The sequence below is a fragment of the Choloepus didactylus genome, chromosome 20 (genome assembly GCF_015220235.1).
Source record: "Choloepus didactylus isolate mChoDid1 chromosome 20, mChoDid1.pri, whole genome shotgun sequence".
NCBI lineage: Eukaryota > Metazoa > Chordata > Mammalia > Pilosa > Megalonychidae > Choloepus > Choloepus didactylus.
This window is the reverse complement of record NC_051326.1, coordinates 49,088,172-49,109,618: the sequence shown is the minus strand read 5'-3', so window position 1 is coordinate 49,109,618 and position 21,447 is coordinate 49,088,172. Positions and strand designations below refer to the sequence as shown.

At 40.0% G+C, this 21,447-nt stretch overlaps 1 protein-coding gene across 3 annotated transcripts in view; it reads left to right on the top strand.

The window, feature by feature from the left end:
- Nucleotides 1-21,447, top strand: part of PXDN (peroxidasin) — a 128,698-nt gene that overhangs the window by 99,450 nt on the left and 7,801 nt on the right. For 2 of the 3 annotated variants that reach the window (XM_037813053.1, XM_037813052.1), the window contains 7 exons: nt 2,793-2,901; nt 3,483-3,640; nt 8,493-9,996; nt 13,328-13,462; nt 14,200-14,408; nt 20,416-20,536; nt 20,992-21,124. In XM_037813053.1, coding sequence (XP_037668981.1) covers nt 2,793-2,901; nt 3,483-3,640; nt 8,493-9,996; nt 13,328-13,462; nt 14,200-14,408; nt 20,416-20,536; nt 20,992-21,124 — 2,369 coding nt within the window. Of the gene's footprint in view, nt 1-2,792; nt 2,902-3,482; nt 3,641-8,492; nt 9,997-13,327; nt 13,463-14,199; nt 14,409-20,415; nt 20,537-20,991; nt 21,125-21,447 lie in introns of those variants that run through there. The other variant, XM_037813054.1, reaches the window with a different exon arrangement.

Here is a 21,447-nt window from a genome sequence, read left to right as displayed (position 1 = left end):
GTGGGGAGAGTATGGTGATTAGAGGAGGAGTGGTGGGAAACAGCATGGGAGAGGCCTTGTTGCCCAAGCAACAACAAGAGGGGCCTCATTGCCCAAGCACGTTTAGTTTTTATTCTAAATATAATGGGAAGACACTGGAAAGTTCTGTGCAGAGGAGTGCTGTGAGCCGATTTATATGTCTAAAAGATGACATTGGCTGTGGGTAAAAGGTTGGAAGCGTTAAGTGTGGAGGAAGAAGGTCAGATTTGTATGTTAGTTCAAGAGAGAGAAAAGAATGACTTGTATCAGTATTGACAGCATCTGAAACACACAACGATGTTGTTGGTTCCGGGAGGTTCCCTGCTCTTTGACTATAGAAGTAAAAAAAGGCAGAAACAACCTAAATGTTTAAAAAAAGAGAAGATTTGTTAAGTAAAAAATCACCTCTTTAAGGTGAATTACTGTGAAGTCATGAAAATGGTGATGTAGATCGATGTAAAAGATATCGATATTTTTAAATGACAAATAAAAATGCCAGATTGACAAACATCACATGTAATATGATCCCATTGTTCAAAGTAGGTGGGTATTTTTGTCTGTATGTGTGTATATAGAAAAAATCTTGTGAAGGTGCATAAAGAAAAGTAGCGTCAACATTTCCCCTAAGAGGCATTGGCTGAAAAGGATGGCTCTGTTGGTCTTTTTACAGGTATTTTCCACTTTATTCACTGTTACTATTTTCTCTTCAAGGAATATGGCCATATTTGTGTACCTGCTCCACCATTTACTGACTGATGACCTGGGACAGGTTTTTTAATCCCTCTGAATCTTGGCTTTCTCATCTGTAAAGACAAGGATGATAATAGTAAAACTACATTATAGTACTCTTCTCAGGATTAAATTAATTTATATGAAGCTAGCACATTAGAGATACTTAATAACTTTTAGCCACTATTATTATTTTTGCTACTATCATTACTATTCATGCTACTTCTTTCATAAGTAGACAGAAAAGCAATTTTTTTTTTAAATTTTTGGGTGGGGAAATAAAAGGTAAATGTATCTTTTGTCTGGCAGGACAGTTACTGCACTATCCAATATGGGAGCCACTAGGTGCGTGTAGCTATTTAAATGTAAATGTAAGTTAAAACTTAACTAAGATTTAAAATTCCATCCTCAGTCACACTAGCTGCATTTCAAGTGCTCAGTAGCCACATGAGCTAGTGGCTACCCTACTGGACAGTACAAATATGCAACATTGTCATCAGCACGGAAAGTTTATTAGGCAGTGCTGGTTTAGAAGCTAAGTAAATGGACTCTGTGACCTTGAGTAAGTCATATGCCCTTTCTAAGGCTTAGTTTCCTCATTTGTAAAATGTCTGCACAAGTAGTTATTAGCTCATGTGGCTATTTGGTGGACTAAAATGACACATGGTAAACACTCAATAAACATTGGCTATCATTATTATCATCATTGCTATATTTGTTGCTACTACAATTTTATAAAAAAAAACAAATTAAAAAAGCAATAATGCGGTTTCCATTTTAAACACCCACCTTCACACAACTGCAATGTATTATACAGGACAGAGCTGGGTTATGCTTCGGTAATACACAAAACCTTAAAAATCTCAGGGACATCAGAGGCTTATTTCTCATGCATGCTAAATTGCCAACACGGGGCTGTATATAGTACTCAGGGACCCCCACAATGGAGGCCCTTCACCCCTGTAATGTGACACTTTAGGGTTTGCTGCAGCGAGGGGCAAAAGATCTGGAGTCTTGCACTGGGAACAAAATGCTTTGACCTGGAAGTGAACCCTCAATTCTGCTCGCAGCCCATTAGCCGGAACTAGTCACATGGCCCAGCCTACAGGCAAAGGGAAGTTAGGCAATGCCAGAGAGCACATGGAATATCTGGCAAGCTCTACCATCTCCCCTCCATCCCCAATTATTATTCTGGTCCCAGGTATTCAGAGTGATTTCAAGAGGAAGTCAGGAGGAAGAGTGCTGTCATGAGCTCTGATACAGGGTGGGGATCGTGGCTGGGGTGGTGACAGTGGGATTGGGGAAGAAGGTCAGTTAGGAAATGTTCTGAAGGAAGAGTGGACCCGTTTGGCGGCTGATTGCTGGCGAGGGCCAATGGTAACTCCAGAACCGTGAGCCTCAGTGACTGAGACTGTAGAGAATGAGATTCTGGTTTTCTTTTTTTTACCACATATTTCTTCCAGCTTCAGAGCTGAGCAGCAGAAAGCATTTAGTAGCATCAGAGCAGTTTGTGGCAAACAGGAGCAGAACAAGTGTATTTCTCGTTCTTTCTGACCAGCAGCTGATAGTTCCTCGGTCACATTTTCAAATTACAGGCTATTTAGATAGCGACAGCTTAGGAGTTGGGGCGGGTGGTGGGAGAATAGGAAAGAAAACAGAATCTACCTGAAATGAAAATACTGCCACTGATGGCTTCCTGTTCACAGTCTTGCCATCCAGGGTGGCCTGAGTTAGTACCTCCCGTTACTTGCTGTCATGCTTTGGTATAAAAACATCAGCATTTTATGTTGTCACTGCTTTTCCCTTCTCCTTTTATGGGATATCACATGATTTCAAAATTTAAAAAGGGTTGTAATTTCCATACTGTTTAAAAATAGCTTCTAGTAGAATTTGTGATAAAGTAATTTAAGTTTTGGTATGAAAAGTAGAAATAACATTTGGGGAAAAGTATGCCTTCAGTCTAAATGATGTAGTGTCTAGACATTATTTTATGAGTAACTTGTATAGTATTTTTTCTGGTAATGTGAGACTTCATGTTTTCCTAGTTCCCGATGTGAGTCGAAATGGGGATCCGTTTGTAGCCACATCAATTGTTGAAGCAATTGCGACTGTTGACAGAGCAATAAATTCAACCCGAACACATTTGTTTGACAGGTACTGTGGGATTTAAACAGAATTCTCACCCTCAAATCACTGAGCTTCTTAGGGATTTTAAAAAATGTATGCAATTCTAGCATACAAATTTTGAATGTCTCTTATCTGATGAAGAAACTTTTAATTTAAACATCTGTCATCTAACTATTTTCTGGGGGATAAGACATGTTTTTTCTAATAAAAGCTGAAATTGTTAAAATTTCAACGTTTGGCTTGCCTGTTATGTAATCATTTGGCAAAAACAAAATATTTCAAAAGCCGTTAGTATATTTATCACATGTTCATAGTTCCAAAGTGTTATTTCTTCACCTTAATTGAAATAGAATATTTGTGTTTTTCTCTATTGACTTAATTATTTGATTTTAGTATCTTTTGGTTTTCGTTTGTTTTGTTCTTTTTTGTTTTGTTTTGTTGCCTTCCACTTCAGATAAATAAGGTATAGCATATCATGGCAATGAAAGTAGCTATAGAAATAGTAAATAGCAATAATTACATTTTTGGAATTTAGTGATTTTTGTCTCCTGTAATTTGTTTAATTTGATTTGTATGTTCTTATTTTTCTCCTTCTAAACTCCTGTTAGCCGTCCTCGTTCTCCAAATGATTTGCTGGCTTTGTTCCGGTATCCAAGAGATCCTTACACTGTTGAGCAAGCAAGAGCAGGAGAAATATTTGAAAGGACATTGCAACTTATTCAGGAGCATGTACAGCATGGCTTAATGGTGGACTTAAATGGAACAAGTTAGTCCTTAATTTTTGTCCTTCCTCCTTCCCTTCTCTAAGGACTAAGTGTTAAACACACCCGATAAAGTCTCATTCAACACCAAACTGTCCCTAATGAAAAGTTCCAACATTTTCCATCCAATTGTGTTTATACATTATAAAATAGTTTAAAAATATGGATTCTGTTGAGCTATCAAAATCCTGTACTTCTCACTTTTGGTCTAATAAGAAACTCCTTTAGTCAGATGAAATCTACTAATTTCGGTTCTAGTAGACCTACCCCAACTGTGTGCCTGTGTGGACTGTGTGTCGGCTTTCATAGCAGGACTTGTGACAGTGATAGTCCAGTCCCTGAATTATAAAGGAGATTTAATGGAAGTCCTAGTAGGGTAATAGTTAAATCAATGATGTTCTACTCATATGATGAAACGTATTGTAGCTATTAAAAGTGATGGTTGTTAAGAGTCCATGCATTTGTCAGACAGGCTGATAAAACCGTCTCTGAGGTTGCTGTGAGAATTTCATGGATTTCATGATTTATTACTTCCTTTCTTGGCACATGGCCACTGCCTGGTAAATAAGAGATGCCATTACTGGGTTATCATCATTTGTCATAGAACTGTTAATGAAATTCTAGATGACTATGATTTTTACTGCATAAAGTTATCATTTCCAATACTCTCTATACAGTGACTATTTTTTCTAGGTTTTAGACACACACACAGAGTTCTGGAAATAATGGCAGCTAGTATCTATTCTTATAAATGAGAGAAGTGGGTGATTTAAAATTTTCTGCTTTATGATTATTTGGTATTCTCCAAATTGTCTTCAGTGAGGATATCTTATGTTCAGGAAAAAAAACGTTATTTAAAAATTCAATATTATTCTTAAATATGAATGTGTGAGATGAAAGAAATGTGGAAATGCAAAGTGTAGAATGATTTCTTATCATCGTGGGATTATGGTAATTACACTGAGTCATTTCTCAATCTTGTTATGTTTTAGGGCCTAGTGTGTGTTCAGTTAAACATACAGTCACTGGCAAGCTCCAAGCTGTGTGTAGACCACAGTTACTGGTCTCTCAAATCTCTCAAGGGGTTGGCAACCTGGCGCTCCTTGGATCACTTAGGTGGGGAATTCTCAGAGTCTGAGGCCTCAGAACAGTTACCACTTTTATTTATGGACAGATCTCTAGCCTCACCCCATAGTCACGTTCTTGAAGAGAAATATCAGAACTCATTCATTCTTTCAACCAATATTTGTTAGACACAGGGCTGGATGCTGAGGACATGGATGAGTTGTGCACATTTTGTTGACATCTCCCTGTTCCCTCCTCAAGCCCCTGGATCAACCCTGTTGCAAAGATTACTTCCTTTCTGATGTAGAGGACTAAGTGGGAGTTGCTAAATATTGTTTCTTGCTACTGCCTACTTTTCTTCACTTAATTAATAGTTCAAGTTTTTAAACATTTGCTGTGGTGGCCTCAGGTAGTAGATCCCTTGAGCCTACTTCTGCTGCAACTAAAAAATTAAGCAAATCTAGAAACTAATACCCAACTTGAGGCTATGATTGAACTGCTTCTTTTTATGAATTGTTTACTAATTTCATAGTTACATGCTACTTACAGAAAAATTTAGAAGCTGAGAAAAGCAGAACGAAAAAAGCAAAGTCAGCCCAAATATCCAACAACGTGAAATTATTTTATGCATTTGTTTTTTTTATCTAAGCAGGACTTTAGTATACATGCACCTCATTAATTAATCCATTTATTCCACATTTATGTGTTGAGCACATTCTCTGTGCCAGTGACTGTTCTAGCTCTGGGAATACAGGAGTGAGCAAAACACGTAAAAATCTCTTCCCTCGAAGATCTAATATTCTTGTTGGGTGACAGACAATAAACAAGTAAAGAAGTCAATACGTATGATTAGCACACGACAAATGACATTGATAAAAGTAAACAGTGTAGGTCGTTTGTGGAGTGAGTGCTGGATGGGATAGGGGTCACCATTTTATACAGTTTAGTCAAATAATTCACCAAGAAGATGACATTTGAGTAGAGACTTGACAAAACCAAAGGAGTAAGCCATGCAGATCTCTGAGGAAAGAGAGTTTGGGGAAGACGGAAGAGTAAATGCAAAAGTTCTGAGATGGGATCAGTGACGTTTGGTGTATTTGAGGAGCACCCAGCAGGTCAGTGAGGCTGGGGCAGAGTGAGGAAGGGGTGGCATTGCAGGAGAAGAGGACAGAGGCGTTTCAGGCTGCCTCACCAGAAAGGGCCTATTAGGTCTTCATAAGGACTTTCTTTTATTCTGCATGGGATAGCAAGCTGTGAGAGGATTTTGCGTGGGGAAGTGACATGCTTTGAATGACCCTTCAAAGCTTGAGACTGTTGCGTGACTTGACTATAAAGGGCTAATGGCGGATGCAATAATCCAGGTAAGAGATGATGGAGGCCAGGGCCAGGTATACAGGTAAGAAGTGGTCAGATTTGAGATGTATTTTGAAAGTAGAGGTGACAATATTTATTTATGGCCTGGCTGTAGAGGGTGAGAGAGAGGAGTCAAGGATGACTTATGATTTTTGCCTGAGCAACTGAAAGAATGGAGTTTCCATTTAATGAAATGGGGGAAGATTGAGAGAAGATTTAGTTTGGGAGTATATATACACACAAACATTTATCAGTAGGCCATATATATATGCACACTTATTCTATTCAGTTGGGCATAATTACCATTTAATAATACAATCAAAATTTTTTTCACAAACAGCAATTTATGGGTATTTTTATATGTCATACAAATTTATGTGGCCCACTCCATTGACTTTGGATATCTTCTCTCACTTTTTTATATTTTAAACCATAGTTAGTTCTACATTTTAAGGTAGTTTTTATTTCTAAAGCAGATTCTGTTGAGAGTTAATAAAAGTGGCCTAAAATGGTGAGTTCAGTTTTCAAAATTCCTGATGAAAAGTTCATTTTTGAGACATTATTTATGCACAGCAGATGACCAGCCTTACTTAATTTTGCAAGTCAGTTTGATTTACAGCACGTTATCTGTGTTACTTTATCTGGTTCCATAAAGCCTAAAAATGCTAACGGATTTTGTAAAAAGATGGTTTTGTTTGAGTGTTCATCCATGTGTATATTGGTTGATACTCTGTTCTATACCCTAAGCTTTTTGTGGTCCCACCTCCAAGGGCAAAGAGCAGAAGCCAGGCCTGGAAAGCAAGTGCAAAAGAATTGTACTACTGCCTGCTCTCTGGCAGCTAAGATCCAGCATGTCTGTTATTAAACCTATGGCTAAAAGCCTTGGAAAAAATGATAGGGCTTAAAGAAAAACTACTGAGATTTGTCATTGAGCCCATAGACTGAAAATTTGGGAGGAAGTGTTTTTCTTCTTGGCTGTTTTCTTTCTTGGCTCTTTTGATGTTCAAGATTGAGAATTTTCTGTGACTTCCTAAAAGTTTAACTGTGAAAACGAAGCCAGACATTTCAGTTCACTGGTTTAATCCTTGGGAAGTATGTCTTGCTAAAGCCTTTCAAGTCCAATTGAGCCCAAAATCTCTGGATGGCCAAGAAAAGCTGAGTATATATATGTACAGTTGCAAAGCTTATTATTTTCTCAAGTAATAGACCAGTGATTGTATTTCTCATTGCTTCTCCCCCAGCCTGTGAAAATTTTTCACTTTTGGTTCTTTTTTGCATCCTTACAAGTATTTCCAGCCGCCTTCCACACACACACAAAGGGGCTCTTTCTTGTTTCCTTTAATTAAAAATGTGTGCAGAGTTGGTTTTGATAGTCAGACCTCAACTCTGAGATATGTTAGAGTGAAGATTACTCAGAACTCAGGAGAGTGTGTCTGTGTATGGAGCTGTTAGAGCAAGCCTTGTAGAGAATATGCTTTGAAAGATGAGAAGGACTTGGATGTGTGAATATTTGGAGGAACAGCACTGGCAAGGCAAAGAAGCGTGAAAGTGTATACAGATCTTGGGACTATTCTGTTTGACTGGAGCTAATGTCTTAAAGGAGAAGAAAAGGAGATCCAATTAGGAATATCTATTTGGAGTAATTGGCCACTTTAGAATTTCCTTCTGTAGCTAGTGGACAAAGACTTGAAGGTTTTTGAGTGAGAACATGACAGCATCAGAACAATGCATATGAATCAGTTGAAGGAAAAGTTAGTGTTATGGGATCACTTAAGAGGCAATTTTGGATTCAAGGTAAGGAGTTGGGAAAATCTGACCTGGGATTATGATGCTGGAAATGGAGAGGTGGGCCAGTTTTTAGGAACATTTTGGAGCCATAATAAATAGCAGTTGGCAACTGATGGGAAATTGAAGGCAAAGGAAAATGAAACATCAAAGATAACTGAGATTTTGATGATCTATTTCTGGGAAGATGGCCTTGATACATGGTGTGAATGGCCCACACGACACGGAGGAGGATTTGAAAGGAGGCTGCTTGTGTTTGATTATGTTAAGTTTTATTTTCAACTTCAGTGGAATTGTTAGTAAGAAGCTGAAAATAAGTGAACTTGGATTCATGAAGGTGGTTAGGGTTGGAGTCACAGAGTGTGGAATTAAGACGTGACAATGGAAGGCATGAGACTGGTTAAATTGCAAAAGGAGACAAGGTCAAAGAACAGGAGAGGCAGAAAGAACATCTTTGTTTGTAGGTGGGAGAAGGAAAAGGAGCAGAGTAAGACAAGAAGGATTTCTACGAAACATCAAGAAGAGCGTGTTCAGTAGTGTGACAAGCTACAGAGAGAGATAGGGACAATTGAGAAGGAACTAGGAGGTGACCAAAGTTTTATACCTGTGTTCCAATGGAAATATGTTTTGTCTTGCTTTTCCTTTTTATTTTAGGCTACCACTACAATGATCTCGTGTCCCCTCAGTACCTGAATCTGATCGCTAACCTCTCCGGCTGCACTGCCCACCGACGAGTGAATAACTGCTCAGATATGTGCTTCCACCAGAAGTACAGGACACATGACGGGACATGCAATAATCTCCAACATCCCATGTGGGGAGCCTCCCTGACTGCCTTTGAACGCCTATTAAAATCTGTGTATGAAAATGGATTCAACACCCCTCGAGGTATTAACCCAAACCGACTCTACAATGGGTATGTGCTCCCCATGCCCCGCTTGGTGTCTACGTCTCTTATAGGGACTGAAACCATCACCCCTGACGAGCAGTTCACCCACATGACCATGCAGTGGGGCCAGTTCCTCGACCATGACTTGGACTCCACAGTGGTGGCTCTGAGTCAGGCCCGCTTCTCCGACGGGCAGCACTGTAGCTCTGTCTGCAGCAACGATCCTCCCTGTTTCTCGGTCATGATCCCACCCAATGACCCCAGAGTCAGGAACGGCGCCCGCTGCATGTTCTTCGTGCGATCCAGTCCCGTCTGTGGCAGCGGCATGACGTCCCTGCTCATGAACTCTGTCTACCCCCGAGAACAGATCAACCAGCTCACTTCGTATATTGATGCATCCAATGTTTACGGGAGCACGGACCACGAGGCACGAGAAATCCGGGACCTGGCCAGCCACCGGGGGCTTTTGAGACAGGGCATTGTGCAGAGATCTGGAAAGCCGCTGCTTCCTTTTGCAACAGGGCCGCCGACTGAGTGTAAGAGAGATGAAAATGAGAGTCCAATTCCTTGTTTCTTAGCTGGGGATCATCGAGCCAATGAGCAACTGGGCCTGACAAGCATGCACACACTGTGGTTTAGAGAGCATAATCGCATCGCCACAGAGTTACTCAAACTGAACCCCCACTGGGATGGGGACACGATCTATTATGAGACGAGGAAGATCGTTGGTGCGGAGATTCAGCACATCACCTACCGGCACTGGCTGCCTAAGATCCTTGGAGAGGTGGGCATGAAGATGCTGGGGGAATATAAAGGGTACGACCCCAGCGTGAATGCTGGAATCTTCAACGCCTTCGCGACGGCGGCTTTTAGGTTTGGCCACACCCTCATCAATCCAGTCCTCTATCGCCTGGATGAGAACTTTGAGCCTATCCCTCAAGGCCACATACCTCTGCACAAAGCCTTCTTCTCTCCCTTCCGAATTGTGAACGAGGGAGGCATCGACCCACTTCTCAGAGGGCTGTTTGGGGTGGCGGGCAAGATGCGCGTGCCCTCCCAGCTGCTGAACACGGAGCTCACAGAAAGGCTCTTCTCCATGGCACACACGGTGGCCCTGGATCTCGCTGCCATCAACATCCAGAGGGGCCGGGATCACGGAATTCCACCCTACCACGACTACAGGGTTTACTGCAACCTGTCGTCAGCATACACTTTTGAGGATCTGAAAAATGAAATTAAAAGTCCTGAAATCCGGGAGAAATTGAAAAGGTGAGTTTTAAAGAAGCTATGCTTTTAAATCTTCATATGCAAACATCAGGTGGGGGGAAAAAAACCCAAATGTTGGGAATTTTGTTGTTTTCTGTGATTATTTGTCTCTACATTTAAATTTTTGTTTGTGTCCCTAATGAGGTTAGATAAGAAAAATCTATGGAGGTCAAGGGAAGGGGGCCCAAGATGGAGCCGAAAATTTCAAGTACTGCATGTGGCAGATAAGATGTGTGTGGTTGCCGTACGGTGTTGCAAGGCAGAGGAACACAGCCAAGAGCACGGGATGGATAAAGTCAAGTCTGTATGTGTCCAGCTGTGCTCATGAGATAAGCTTTGCTGAACTGTGATAAGTTATGAGTGAAGAGAGATAAGTTGTGCTTATCTGGCAGAGGAGTCTGAATAGGGAGAAAAATAACTATTTGAATGGAAAAATGCCAGAACAGAAATTGTGTCTGTTTTGGGGCTTGGGGGAAGAGGTTCCTAATCTTCATATCAGGAAGAAGGAAAGCTTGAATTTGGTGTTGACAGAGTGGGGTCCTGGAAGAAGCCAATTCCTATGGCTTCTAACCTCTCCCTGAATGCGCTGTTACCCAGGGGTGCAGGCCAGTCTAGCCATATCCTCTGTGTTTAACCCTTGTCCCGCAAACCTTCTGTGCAGTCTCCTGGGCAGCAGTTGTCCATTCTGGGCGTAAATCACAGCGGGCTACAATTTTAGTTCTCAACCAAAAGAAATGTCAGAGGGCCATTCAATAGGTCATCGTCCCCGAGAAGCTGAACCCCACCCCCTGTTTAGATCTAGAGGGGAGCTTCAGAATCCCTTTGTGTAGCCCCTTCAGTTTATGGGTAAAGCAAAGACAGCTGCACTATGAGTTGTTGATTAAGTAATTATAAGAGCTGGGATCAAGGTTGGGTTTCCTGGCTTACAGTCTCTTTCCCCTAAACCTTGGAAATAATGTAATTTCTAATTATATTTTTAGAGTTCTTCCAACAGCTCTCTTATTTTTAAAGCCTCTTCCTAACTTTCTGTCCTTTGCTCATTAAACTTTGCTGTTCCTGGCTGTCTATCCCAATTTCTTTGTATGCAGACTTATGGAAATAAAAATAATTACTCATGAGAAAACCTCTCACTCTTCCGTAGTGATCCTACATAGCCCATGCATTACAGTCTATCCATGTTGTAATTTAAATATGTTAATTCTCATATGAAAGAATTGCTTTAAAGAAAGCTTTCTGTTTAAGACTCACTTAGCATGTTTTCTGAACCCTCTCAAGTTTTCTAGCACTGAGGTTAGAATAGTATCTAATTAGGATCTGACCTATGCCTTCTAGAGAAAAGTGATTTTTCTACTCATAATTTATGGCAAGTTATGAAGAAATGAACATTGTGTCCTAATAAGTTTAATATGTTCCAATATTCATTTCAATAACTATTAAATTACTGGCATATGTAAATGTACACATGCTACTCTGGTACCACAGATTTTTCAACCTTTTTGGTCACAATTTCACCTAATTAGGATTTATGTGAACTGTCTTAAGATTTTATGTGTTTAAATATACTCTTTTGTTCTTATCCAGACTGAAATGGATTACTTTTTCCAGTCATTTCTTTCATTTGCCCAACTTAGTTTGAAATAGTTCAGAGAAGTTAGCAGTCCAACTTAGTGTCTCCAGCAGATTTATGAGCCTCTGCTTAGTTATTTGCTATAGACCCCTGGTAAAGAAATTAAATATTGTCTACCACATATTAAATCATTAATTTAATTTTTTCTGTGTCAACCCATTATTTACTAAGTGAAATTGTCAGCTGGGGAAATAAGACATGGTACACATGAAAAGTTAACTGATGATACAAGACTGTAAATCAGGGGCCATCATTGGGTGGGAGAATTTCAAGAAGTGGGTTCCTTTTCTTACCAGACCTTAAGGGAGCCTGTTGTTAACCAACCATTTTACTGGGACCCAATTAAAATTTAACTTTTTTATTTCAAAGTTAGCAAGGCAAGTGAGAAGTGAACAGAATTTAACTTGAGTTTGAGTGCTAGCTCTGCATCTTATTAGCTGTGTGAGCTTCTGGAGCTACAAATGGGTCTCCATTTCCCTTTGTGAAAGTAGCACTATGACCTAGAGCAGAGATTTTAAACCTGTTTTTTGTTCCCATCATGCCTACGTGATATGGTCACTCCAGTCCTGGAGTGATGGGTTGCTTCTAGGGTTGGGAGGAAGAGGGAGCGGAAGGAGCGGAGGATCTCTCCAGCCCACAATCAGGACTGCTGTTTTGTTTGGAAAAATATCCACAGGCAATTCAATGTACCCCCTCCTCACCCTTCATCAGTCACTGGATCAGATTCTTTCTAACTGTATTTGCAATATAATAGATATTTTATGAACTCTGAGAAATTCGATATTAATATCTTTGAACTTAGAAGAAAATGAGCACAATTTACCCTTCTTTTAAACTAATACCAAAGACCATGTTAGTTTAAACAAAACTGTATTTATTCTACGTGTAAGTAAATGGCCACTGAGAACGTAAGAGCTACATACCTCTTCTTAGCTAAGTAGCAAGCTTTCTATCTTAATTATGGGTGTTAGCCCAGTATCACTAATTTGAGCTCTGTGGAAAAGAACAGTCTGAATTTTAGAATATATTTTTAAAAAATCTAGTTGAGCCTTTAGTAGCGATTAAAATGAAACCACCTCCTGCATCTTGGAGTTCTTTGGATATTATACAAGATTAGATAAGAGTGGTTTGTAATAAAGTTGTCAATTCTTTGCTTGTAAGGATATATTTCTAAGGAATTGGAAGAATTTGATGAAAATGTTTGCTCCTAAGAATTTCAAGGTTATCCTAGTCTTTCATACCTTATCTACTTAGTAAATATTTTCTTTATATCAAATGCATCTTCAATATATAGAATTCCAATTTTATTCTTTTAAAAATATGTGCCTGTAGCTTTATGTTATTTGAGTGTTCATATATTCATATATTTATGGAAAAAAGATTGGAAGAATATATACTATAATGTTAAGGGTCATCCCCTCTGGATACTTGGAAAATGTGTGGTTTTAATTTGCTTCTGTATATTTTCCAGCTTTTCTAAACTTCTTATAATAAAGTATATCCATTAAAGTATAACAGATAGATGCTTTAAAGAAATAAAGATGGCTTTTCTTTGTTAGGTAAAAATCTGAATAATGTAAAAGAGTGATAGGAAAAAAAAAAAAGACTCCTTTTCATATTTACTTTGATTTTGACCAAATAGATATAACTCTGTTGAGTAAATTTAAAGATTATTTTCTTTTTTGTTTTGTTTTTTTATTTGGGTAGGTTATATGGCTCACCATTAAACATAGATTTGTTTCCTGCCCTCATGGTGGAAGATCTGGTTCCTGGGAGCAGACTCGGGCCCACGCTGATGTGCCTGCTGAGCACGCAGTTTAAACGCTTGCGAGACGGCGACAGGTAAGGACAAGTGCAATGGAGAAGAGAGACTGTTCTTAAACTCTTCATTTTGGGGAGTCAGGGAAGAGATGAATAATTTGGTGGTGTCTCCACATCCATGCTTGGTATAAAGAAAGTGCCTTGACCCTTTGGTATTTTGTGTGAACAGTTCTGTACATGGCTGTGTGCCTGTCACCACAGCATTGGAAAGTAACCACACTAGGGGACTTGATGTGTTCATAATATTTCATATTAAGTATTTATAATAATAATATTTTTATTCCTAGAAGCCTTTTGGACAATCCATACAGTTAATCCATTGCAGGAGTTTAGAGGAGTTTGAACATCTAGCGGGATTTAAAATACATCAGTTTTGGTTTATTATTACTAGTTTAGTTTAACATGTTAAAAAGACAGTCCCATCCTAGTGACAATATCTGTTACTAGGTAATTCATTAGATGGCTTACGTGCCATGCCAGTTTCTTTTAGAAGTGGCCCATTCTCCTTAGTTCCAATAACTTAGCCTGCTTACAATTGTTTGTAGTCCCAAGTCTTGGTTTTTGGTTTTTGGTCCGTTTCCCCCCTTTTGAGTAGGAACAGTGGGCAATGTATGAGCCCATTTTTAATTGACTACCTAGTTGAAATCAGTGATTTCTCTGTTGTTGGTGAAACTTGCTAGAGGAATATTTTAATTCAGCTCTGACCTTTGAGTTTCTTTGTGATTGTCTGATCCTGTTTTCATTTGGGGAAAATACAGGTTGTGGTACGAAAACCCTGGGGTGCTTTCCCCCGCTCAGTTAACCCAAATCAAGCAAGCGTCCCTGGCCAGGATACTGTGCGACAATTCTGACAACATCACCCGCGTGCAAAAGGACGTGTTTAGAATGGCCGAGTTCCCGCACGGGTATGGCAGTTGTGCTGAGATTCCCAGAGTGGACCTAAGGATGTGGCAGGATTGCTGTGAAGGTTTGTATTTTAAAAGATTCATTACTTTTCACTTCTGACGTTTTTTTCTTTTTCCATTGCCAATTTTGGTGAATTCTTAATGTGTGCTAAAGCACTTGCATATTTCATCATAATAGTGAAAATTGGAAACAAAATATTTAAGCTATAGAGGATTTGTTAAAGTAAGTTATTTTCACATTGAGAAATGCCAGGGAGCCAGAAAAAAAAAATTATGGTATTGAGGACTTTGTAATAACAAGATAATTTTCATGAGCACCAAAATACTAAGTAAAGAAGTAGGAAACAAAACATTAATAGGGTGTATTCCTAACTTTTCTTTAAAAACTAATATATGTCTAAATAGGAGTACTTGTGTATTAGCCTGTATATCCCTACCTACAGAAAATGATTAAAAAGAAACTTGCTAGAGAAGTCTACCAAACACCAATTTTTTCTTTTTAAAAATGTATGCTGTTTTTTTTTAAATTCCTGTAATAATTTCCGTAATCAGAGAAAAATACTATAAAATATTTTCTAAAGAAGTAAAAAAATGCCAGGCAGATAAAAGTTGGTCTCATTAGTATGAGTTTGGAAGCCTTTTAAAAGTGGTCAGAGAGGTTTCACCCACCCAGAAGACCTGTGCGTGTTTTCTTGCTGTGCCCCCGATCCAGCATGCTCGTTACGTTAGCCCTCAGCTGCTGCTTCTCCCAGCAGGCAGTTTTATGTGGCTCCTGAAGTAATATTCTCAGTTCCCAGTTACATGCCTAAATCCCATTCATGGTTAACCCAGATTTCCACTTTCAAATTTGAATGCAATTTTGGCTCTATTCATACTATGATCAGTGATCCATAGACTATTAAAGCTGGAAGGGACTGTTAGACACATCTTCTATAACCCTGCTATTTTGTGGGTAAGGAAAATAAGGCCCAGGAAGATGAAGTGACTCATCCAGGCCACCCAGCTAGCTAGTGGGGAAGAGAGGACTAGAAATGTGGTTCCCAACCCCATACGCCTTGGACTTTGTGGTGTCATTGGAGAATTCATAGTTTAAGAACAAACACACAAAGTTGAGAAAATACAGGGTTGTTTTCTCTTCTTCCTCTTTTTTTTCTGGAAGCAATAGTTCTGGTCGGTTGTTATTTTATTTCTAAGTATCGAAATCCAGCTTGATATATTGACGCTATGTTTTAACAGCCTCTTCTAAGGGGGTTGTGTACGCAGGATTTGCAATATGGTAGAAGAATTCAATTAAAAATTAAAATTGTGTTCAGTGGTTAACAGTTTTCTAAATCATTTGCATTCTTGTTATTGCATCTGTTGGAAACCTTTATCTGGTTTTTGGTTTTCGTTTTCTTAAAATTTATTCCCGCTGGTTTATTCAGTTCAAAATGCTTTTTGAAATGCATAGCAGAGAATTTGATTCTTGTGTTTGCAGAAAATCATTCTCTTTGGAAATCATTGGGAAAAGCCAATTCTTATTATTTTCAGATACAAAACTTCATTTTCTGATAAATTTACCAGGTTACTTTTAGCTGCTTAAGAAGCAGCAGTGCCAGATTTTCTCTTCTATTACTCAGAAAATCCACACACCTTTTAAAGACTTAATCTTTTAAAGCCAGTCTTTGTGTCCCATTATCATTTTATGAGCCTTTTCTGTACTGTCAGTTGGACTGTTTGAGAAATTTAGCTACTTGAAGCATTTCTGACATAGTTTCTTCTCAAAATAGCAGGCATAGCCCTAAGCTGACAAAGCTAAAAGAATGCTTTCTAAGCTTTATTTATTTTTATTTTAGCCCAAAAGCCGCATTTAAAATGTAGCAGAAAAAGAAAAAAAAATGAATTAGTGAATTAAGGTTTCACAGGACCAAATGTTGACTGCCAAATACTTGCCAATTCAACTTTTTGAAAAGCCTTGTTTAAATCGAACTTTCTTGAGCCTGTACCTCTTAACCATTTAATTTTTTTTTAATCAAAGCATGATACTTATGCACATAAGAAATCATACGAGGCAATTCCTGGGAAGATACAGCTTCTTTTTTGTTGGGCTAAAGTTACGAATCAAAACTTCTTTGCAGGGATTAATGAGTTACAGGGAAGAATACACACGCAACATAATTTTTAAATAATTGCAGCAATTATTGAAATAGTTCAAAGAGCCCCTATAACTTCACATCAGTTACTGATATTTTGCCATTTATCACTGCCATTCTGTCTCTACAAAAATGCATAAATATATAAACATAAACATATCTATCTCACATATGGTTTTTCTAAACCATTTGAGGAAGTTGCACACATCATGCTACTTTAGTCCTATTAGTCCTAAGTAATTTACTGTGTGTGATCAAAATTGGAAAATATAGCATAGCTAAAATATTGTTACCTAATTTACAGACCTGAACCAAATTTTACCAGTTGTTCCAATAAAACCCTTTCATATCATTTTATATGCTAAATCCAAGATTCCATCCAGGATCAGGAGTTACATTTCATTTGCACAGGTCTTTACTCTCCTTGAATCCTGAAATGCGTCTGGACTAGATTATTTTAAAATACCACTGAAATGATACTGTTTCCTATAAGTGACCAGATGCTTGCAAGGAGGATTTGAGCTTTAGAACTCTGTTCTTATTCTGCTGTTACAGACCGCGAGGTATGAAACAGGTTTAGTGCGTTTCCATTGTGAACGTATCGGTCTTCGGGGAAGACAACCTGCTGATGACTCCATAGTCCAAGGTAGCCAGGGGTCTGGAGGGACGCTGCTGGCCAAGACAGTGGCTCAGAGTCCTCCAGCTGTCACGTTTCAGTCGAAGCTCTCCGGTCTGGAGCTGGTGGCTGCACTGAACCATTATTTTCACTTGTGTTTGGCCATTAGATTGGGTCCATCTCCCCTGTCTTGTTTTCACCCAGTGATGCTCCAGTGTTTTATTTCTGGTTCCACAGGGCATCCTCCCCAAACCTACACAGTCTGGACAGGCATTTTTGAGCTGAAAATAATCCTCCTCCTCCTGTTTCAGAAATGTTTAGGCTCCAGGCTAGCTTCAAAGGAGGTGGTGGGAAAGCTCTGTCAAGGAATAAGGCTCTAATCAGAGGGCTGCTATAGTACTGGGAAAGAGGCTGTGGCCGAGAAGTCGAGGAGCTGCTGTTGATCTGATTTATTTGTGTCCCTGGGAGCCTTTTTTTTTTTTTTTTAGTTCAGTTTTATTGAGATATATTCACATACCATACAGTCATCCATGGTGTACAATTAACTGTTCACAGTACCATCATATAGTTGTGCATTCATCACCCCAATCTATTTTTGAACATTTCCCTTATACCAGAAAGAATAAAAAGAAGAGTAAACAATAAAAGTAAAAAAGAACACCCAAATCATCCCCCCCAACCCTAATTTTCATTTGTTTTTTTTTTTAAATTAAATTCAGTTTTATTGAAATATATTCACATACCATACAAGCATCCAAGGTGTACAATCAGCTGTTCACAGTACCATCATATAGTCATGCATTCATCACCCCAATCTATTTTTGAACATTTTCCTTACATCAGAAAGAATCAGAATAAGAATAAAAAATAAAAGTAAAAAAGAACACCCAAATCATTCCCCCTTCCCACCCTATTTTTCATTCAGTTTTTGTCCCCATTTTTCTACTCATCCATCCATACACTGGATAAAGGGAGTGTGATCCACAAGGTTTTCACAATCACACTGTCACCCCTTGTAAGCTACATTGTTATACAATCATCTTCAAGAGTCAAGGCTACTGGGTTGGAGTTGGTAGTTTTAGTTATTTCCTTCTAGCTATTTAATACATTAAAACCTAAAAGGTGTTATCTATATAGTGCATAAGAATGTCCACCAGAGTGACCTCTTGACTCTATTTGGAATCTCTCAGCCACTGAAACTTTATTTCGTTTCATTTCGCATCCCCCTTTTGGTCAAGAAGATATTCTCAATCCCACGGTGCCGGGTCCAGATTCATCCCTGGGAGTCATATCCTGCATTGCCAGGGTTTTTTACATCCCTGGGAGTCAGATCCCACGTGAAGGGGAGGGCAGTGAGTTCACCTGCTGAGGTGGCTCAGTTAGAGAGAGAGAGGGCCACATCTGAGCAATGAAGTACTCAGGGGGAGACTCTTAGGCACAATTGTATGCAAGTCTAGCCTCTCCCTTGCAGTAACAAGCTTCATAAGGGCAAGTCCCATGATAGAGGGCCCGGCACATTAAACCACCAGTCCTCAATGTCTGTGACAACATCAGCATCAGTCCAGGTGAGGAAGTCCAACTCTTCCGCATTTCCCCCTGGGAGCCTTTTAACCACTGTTCTTTTCTGATTTCCTGAAATGATTGGCTGGTAGGCTATAGTGGGATGGATCCAGCATTCTAGATTTGAATCTGATGCTAAATAGTTAGCTGTTAAAATAAACTCAAGTACATTTAGTGGAATTAGCAGTTTTATTATTTGGGCAGCAAGGGGGCAGGAGGACTTGATATCAAAGAACTCTGGCTACCGTACTTTCCAGCTATAATCAAGAAAAAGCCAGAGAAATCATATGCGGCCCATTCACAGGGGAGAGGAGAGTGAGCAGAGATATTTGCTGCAGTTTACTCTCCTGTTGGTTTTCTGTCCTTGTGTAATTTGACCCCAGCCCTTTCATGAGGCTGTGGAATTTTGCAAAGGGCCCTATTTGATCTTTCCTCCCTTTCTCAGCCAGGCACCGGTAATGGCAGGCAGTTAAGGCAAGGTCTCCTCCTCTGCTGGGGAAGCACAGCTTACACCAGATCATTTTGCTCAGTAGTGTGTAGACAGGACCCAGGAGGACCCAACTCCACCTGGAGGCATTGGGCAGGAAACTTAGGCAGGGTCTCGAAGGTGAATAGGAGCCAGGAGGAAGAAGAGGGCAAGGCACCCAGGTCACCCCCAAGTATAGGACACGGAGGCAAGACACAGTGTGATGCACATGGGAAGTACATTATAAAGTTCTTTCTAAAAGGGCAGTGGTGGAAGTAAGTAGAGTCACTTCCCAGAAAGCTGAAGTACTTGGATCACCATGTATAGGTGAAGGTAAATCAGGAAAGGGTTTTCAGCAGTAGCGTGTGTTCCAGTTTGCTATTGCTGCTGTTTTGCAAAACACCAGAAATGGATTGGCTTTTATAAAGGGGATTTATTTGGTTACAAAGTTATAGTCCTAAGGCCATAAAAGGGTCCAAACAAAGGCATCAACAATAGGGCACCTTCACTGAAGACCCATGAGATCCAGAAAACCTCTGTTATTTCAGAAGGCACGTGGCAGGTTACTGCTTGCTCCCAGGTTACATTTCTCTCTAGGCATCTGGGGGTGTTCTCCTAGTTTCTCCCAGGCAAAAGTCTCCTTTCAATGGCCATCTCCAAAATGTCTCTCTAAGCTGCAGCAAGCACTGAGCTCCTTCTGTCTGAGCTTTCATAGGGCTCTGGTAAACTAATCAAGACCCATGCTGAGCGGGTGGGGCCACACCTCCATGGAAATAATCTAATCAAAGGTATTACCTACAGTTGGGTGGGTCACATCTCCATGGAAACAACCTAATCCAAAGATTCCAACCTAATCAACACTCATACCTCTGTGCCCACAAGATTGCATTAAAGAACATTTGTTATGGGGGACATAATACATCCAAACTGGCACAGCGTGCTTGGATGACTTTGTGGAGGGTGTATTTGAGTGGAGTCAGCTGCAGGCAGGGGAACCAGTTAGGAGGCAGGTGGGGGAGCACACGTGAAAGGGGAGGAGGACTCTTAACAGGAGATGGAGGCAATGGCCTGGGTCCTAGAGAGGCGAGGGGTAAATCAACCAGACCAGTTATTTGGTTTGATCTGACTGAAAGAGGGGAGGATATTTAAATCACCTCAGTCATCGCCTTGGATAGCACACTTCAATTCTGCAAACACGCCATAAAATTTAAGTCAATGTATGAAAAGATGTACTTACTTTCTCCTAAGATTAGATTATTCTACAGCTAATATACCCCTTTATGCTTTCATTTTAGACTGTAGGACTAGGGGGCAGTTTAATGTCTTTTCCTACCATTTCCGAGGCAGGCGGTCTCTTGAGTTCAGCTACCGGGAAGACAAGCCCACGAAGAACACAAGACCACGGAAAATACTGAGGTACGGTTGATTACATGGGTGAACGTTGTAGAGAGCCAACCTCCCACACTCCCAGAAAGAGCTCTGCCAGTCTCACCTGTAGTGCCATCGTTTTATTTTCCGGGGACTGTGCTGATAGGCAAGAGCAACCTCTGTTGCCACTGGGCCTCCTCCTGAGCCACCCTGGTGTGCTGCGGGTGCGACAGGCCTGCAGCCTGTGTCCTGTCCCCTCTGACCCACACAGGCTGGGAGGCATCACCTCGGTCAGTCCACACTGTCAGATCACAGCCACCCAGGCAGTGCAGTGACCTAGGGACCACGCCATTCAACAAACTGGTTCTTCCTTTGGGCTCCAAAGGCAGGGTTTGAACTTGTATAAAATGACACCAACTGTAACTGTTGAGATTATATTTGGCTTCTTCTCTTCCTTCTCTCTCGCTTTCTTTTTTTTTTTTTTTGTTCCCTCTATGCTGCAGTGTTGTAAAACACAGTAAACATTTCAATAATGCCACCTCAGCATCCTATGAGCACTCAAATGTTCCAGGGACAAATGACTTCAAAGAATTCGTTCTGGAAATGCAAAAGACCATCACAGACCTCAGAAAACAGGTAACAGGAAGTCGGAGCCACTTCTTCCTTCTTTTAACTCCACAATCCTCATTCTCAATAGCATAAATCCTTTCTACATGTTTCATAAACAAAATTTTGCTTCGTAAAGAACGTTTTGCTTCTTGGGTGATTATGAAGGTGTAAATTGGGCTCCAGCACCTCACAATAATCCTTAATTCTTCAAACTCCATGGCCTGGAATCTCTAGTGAATTTTACTTTTGTTTGCAACAGGGCCACATTGAACTGTTATCCTCAGGTTTTCTCAGACTGACTGCGATCACCTGGGGAGTGGGTAATTGATAGAACACCTGAGTGCTGCAAA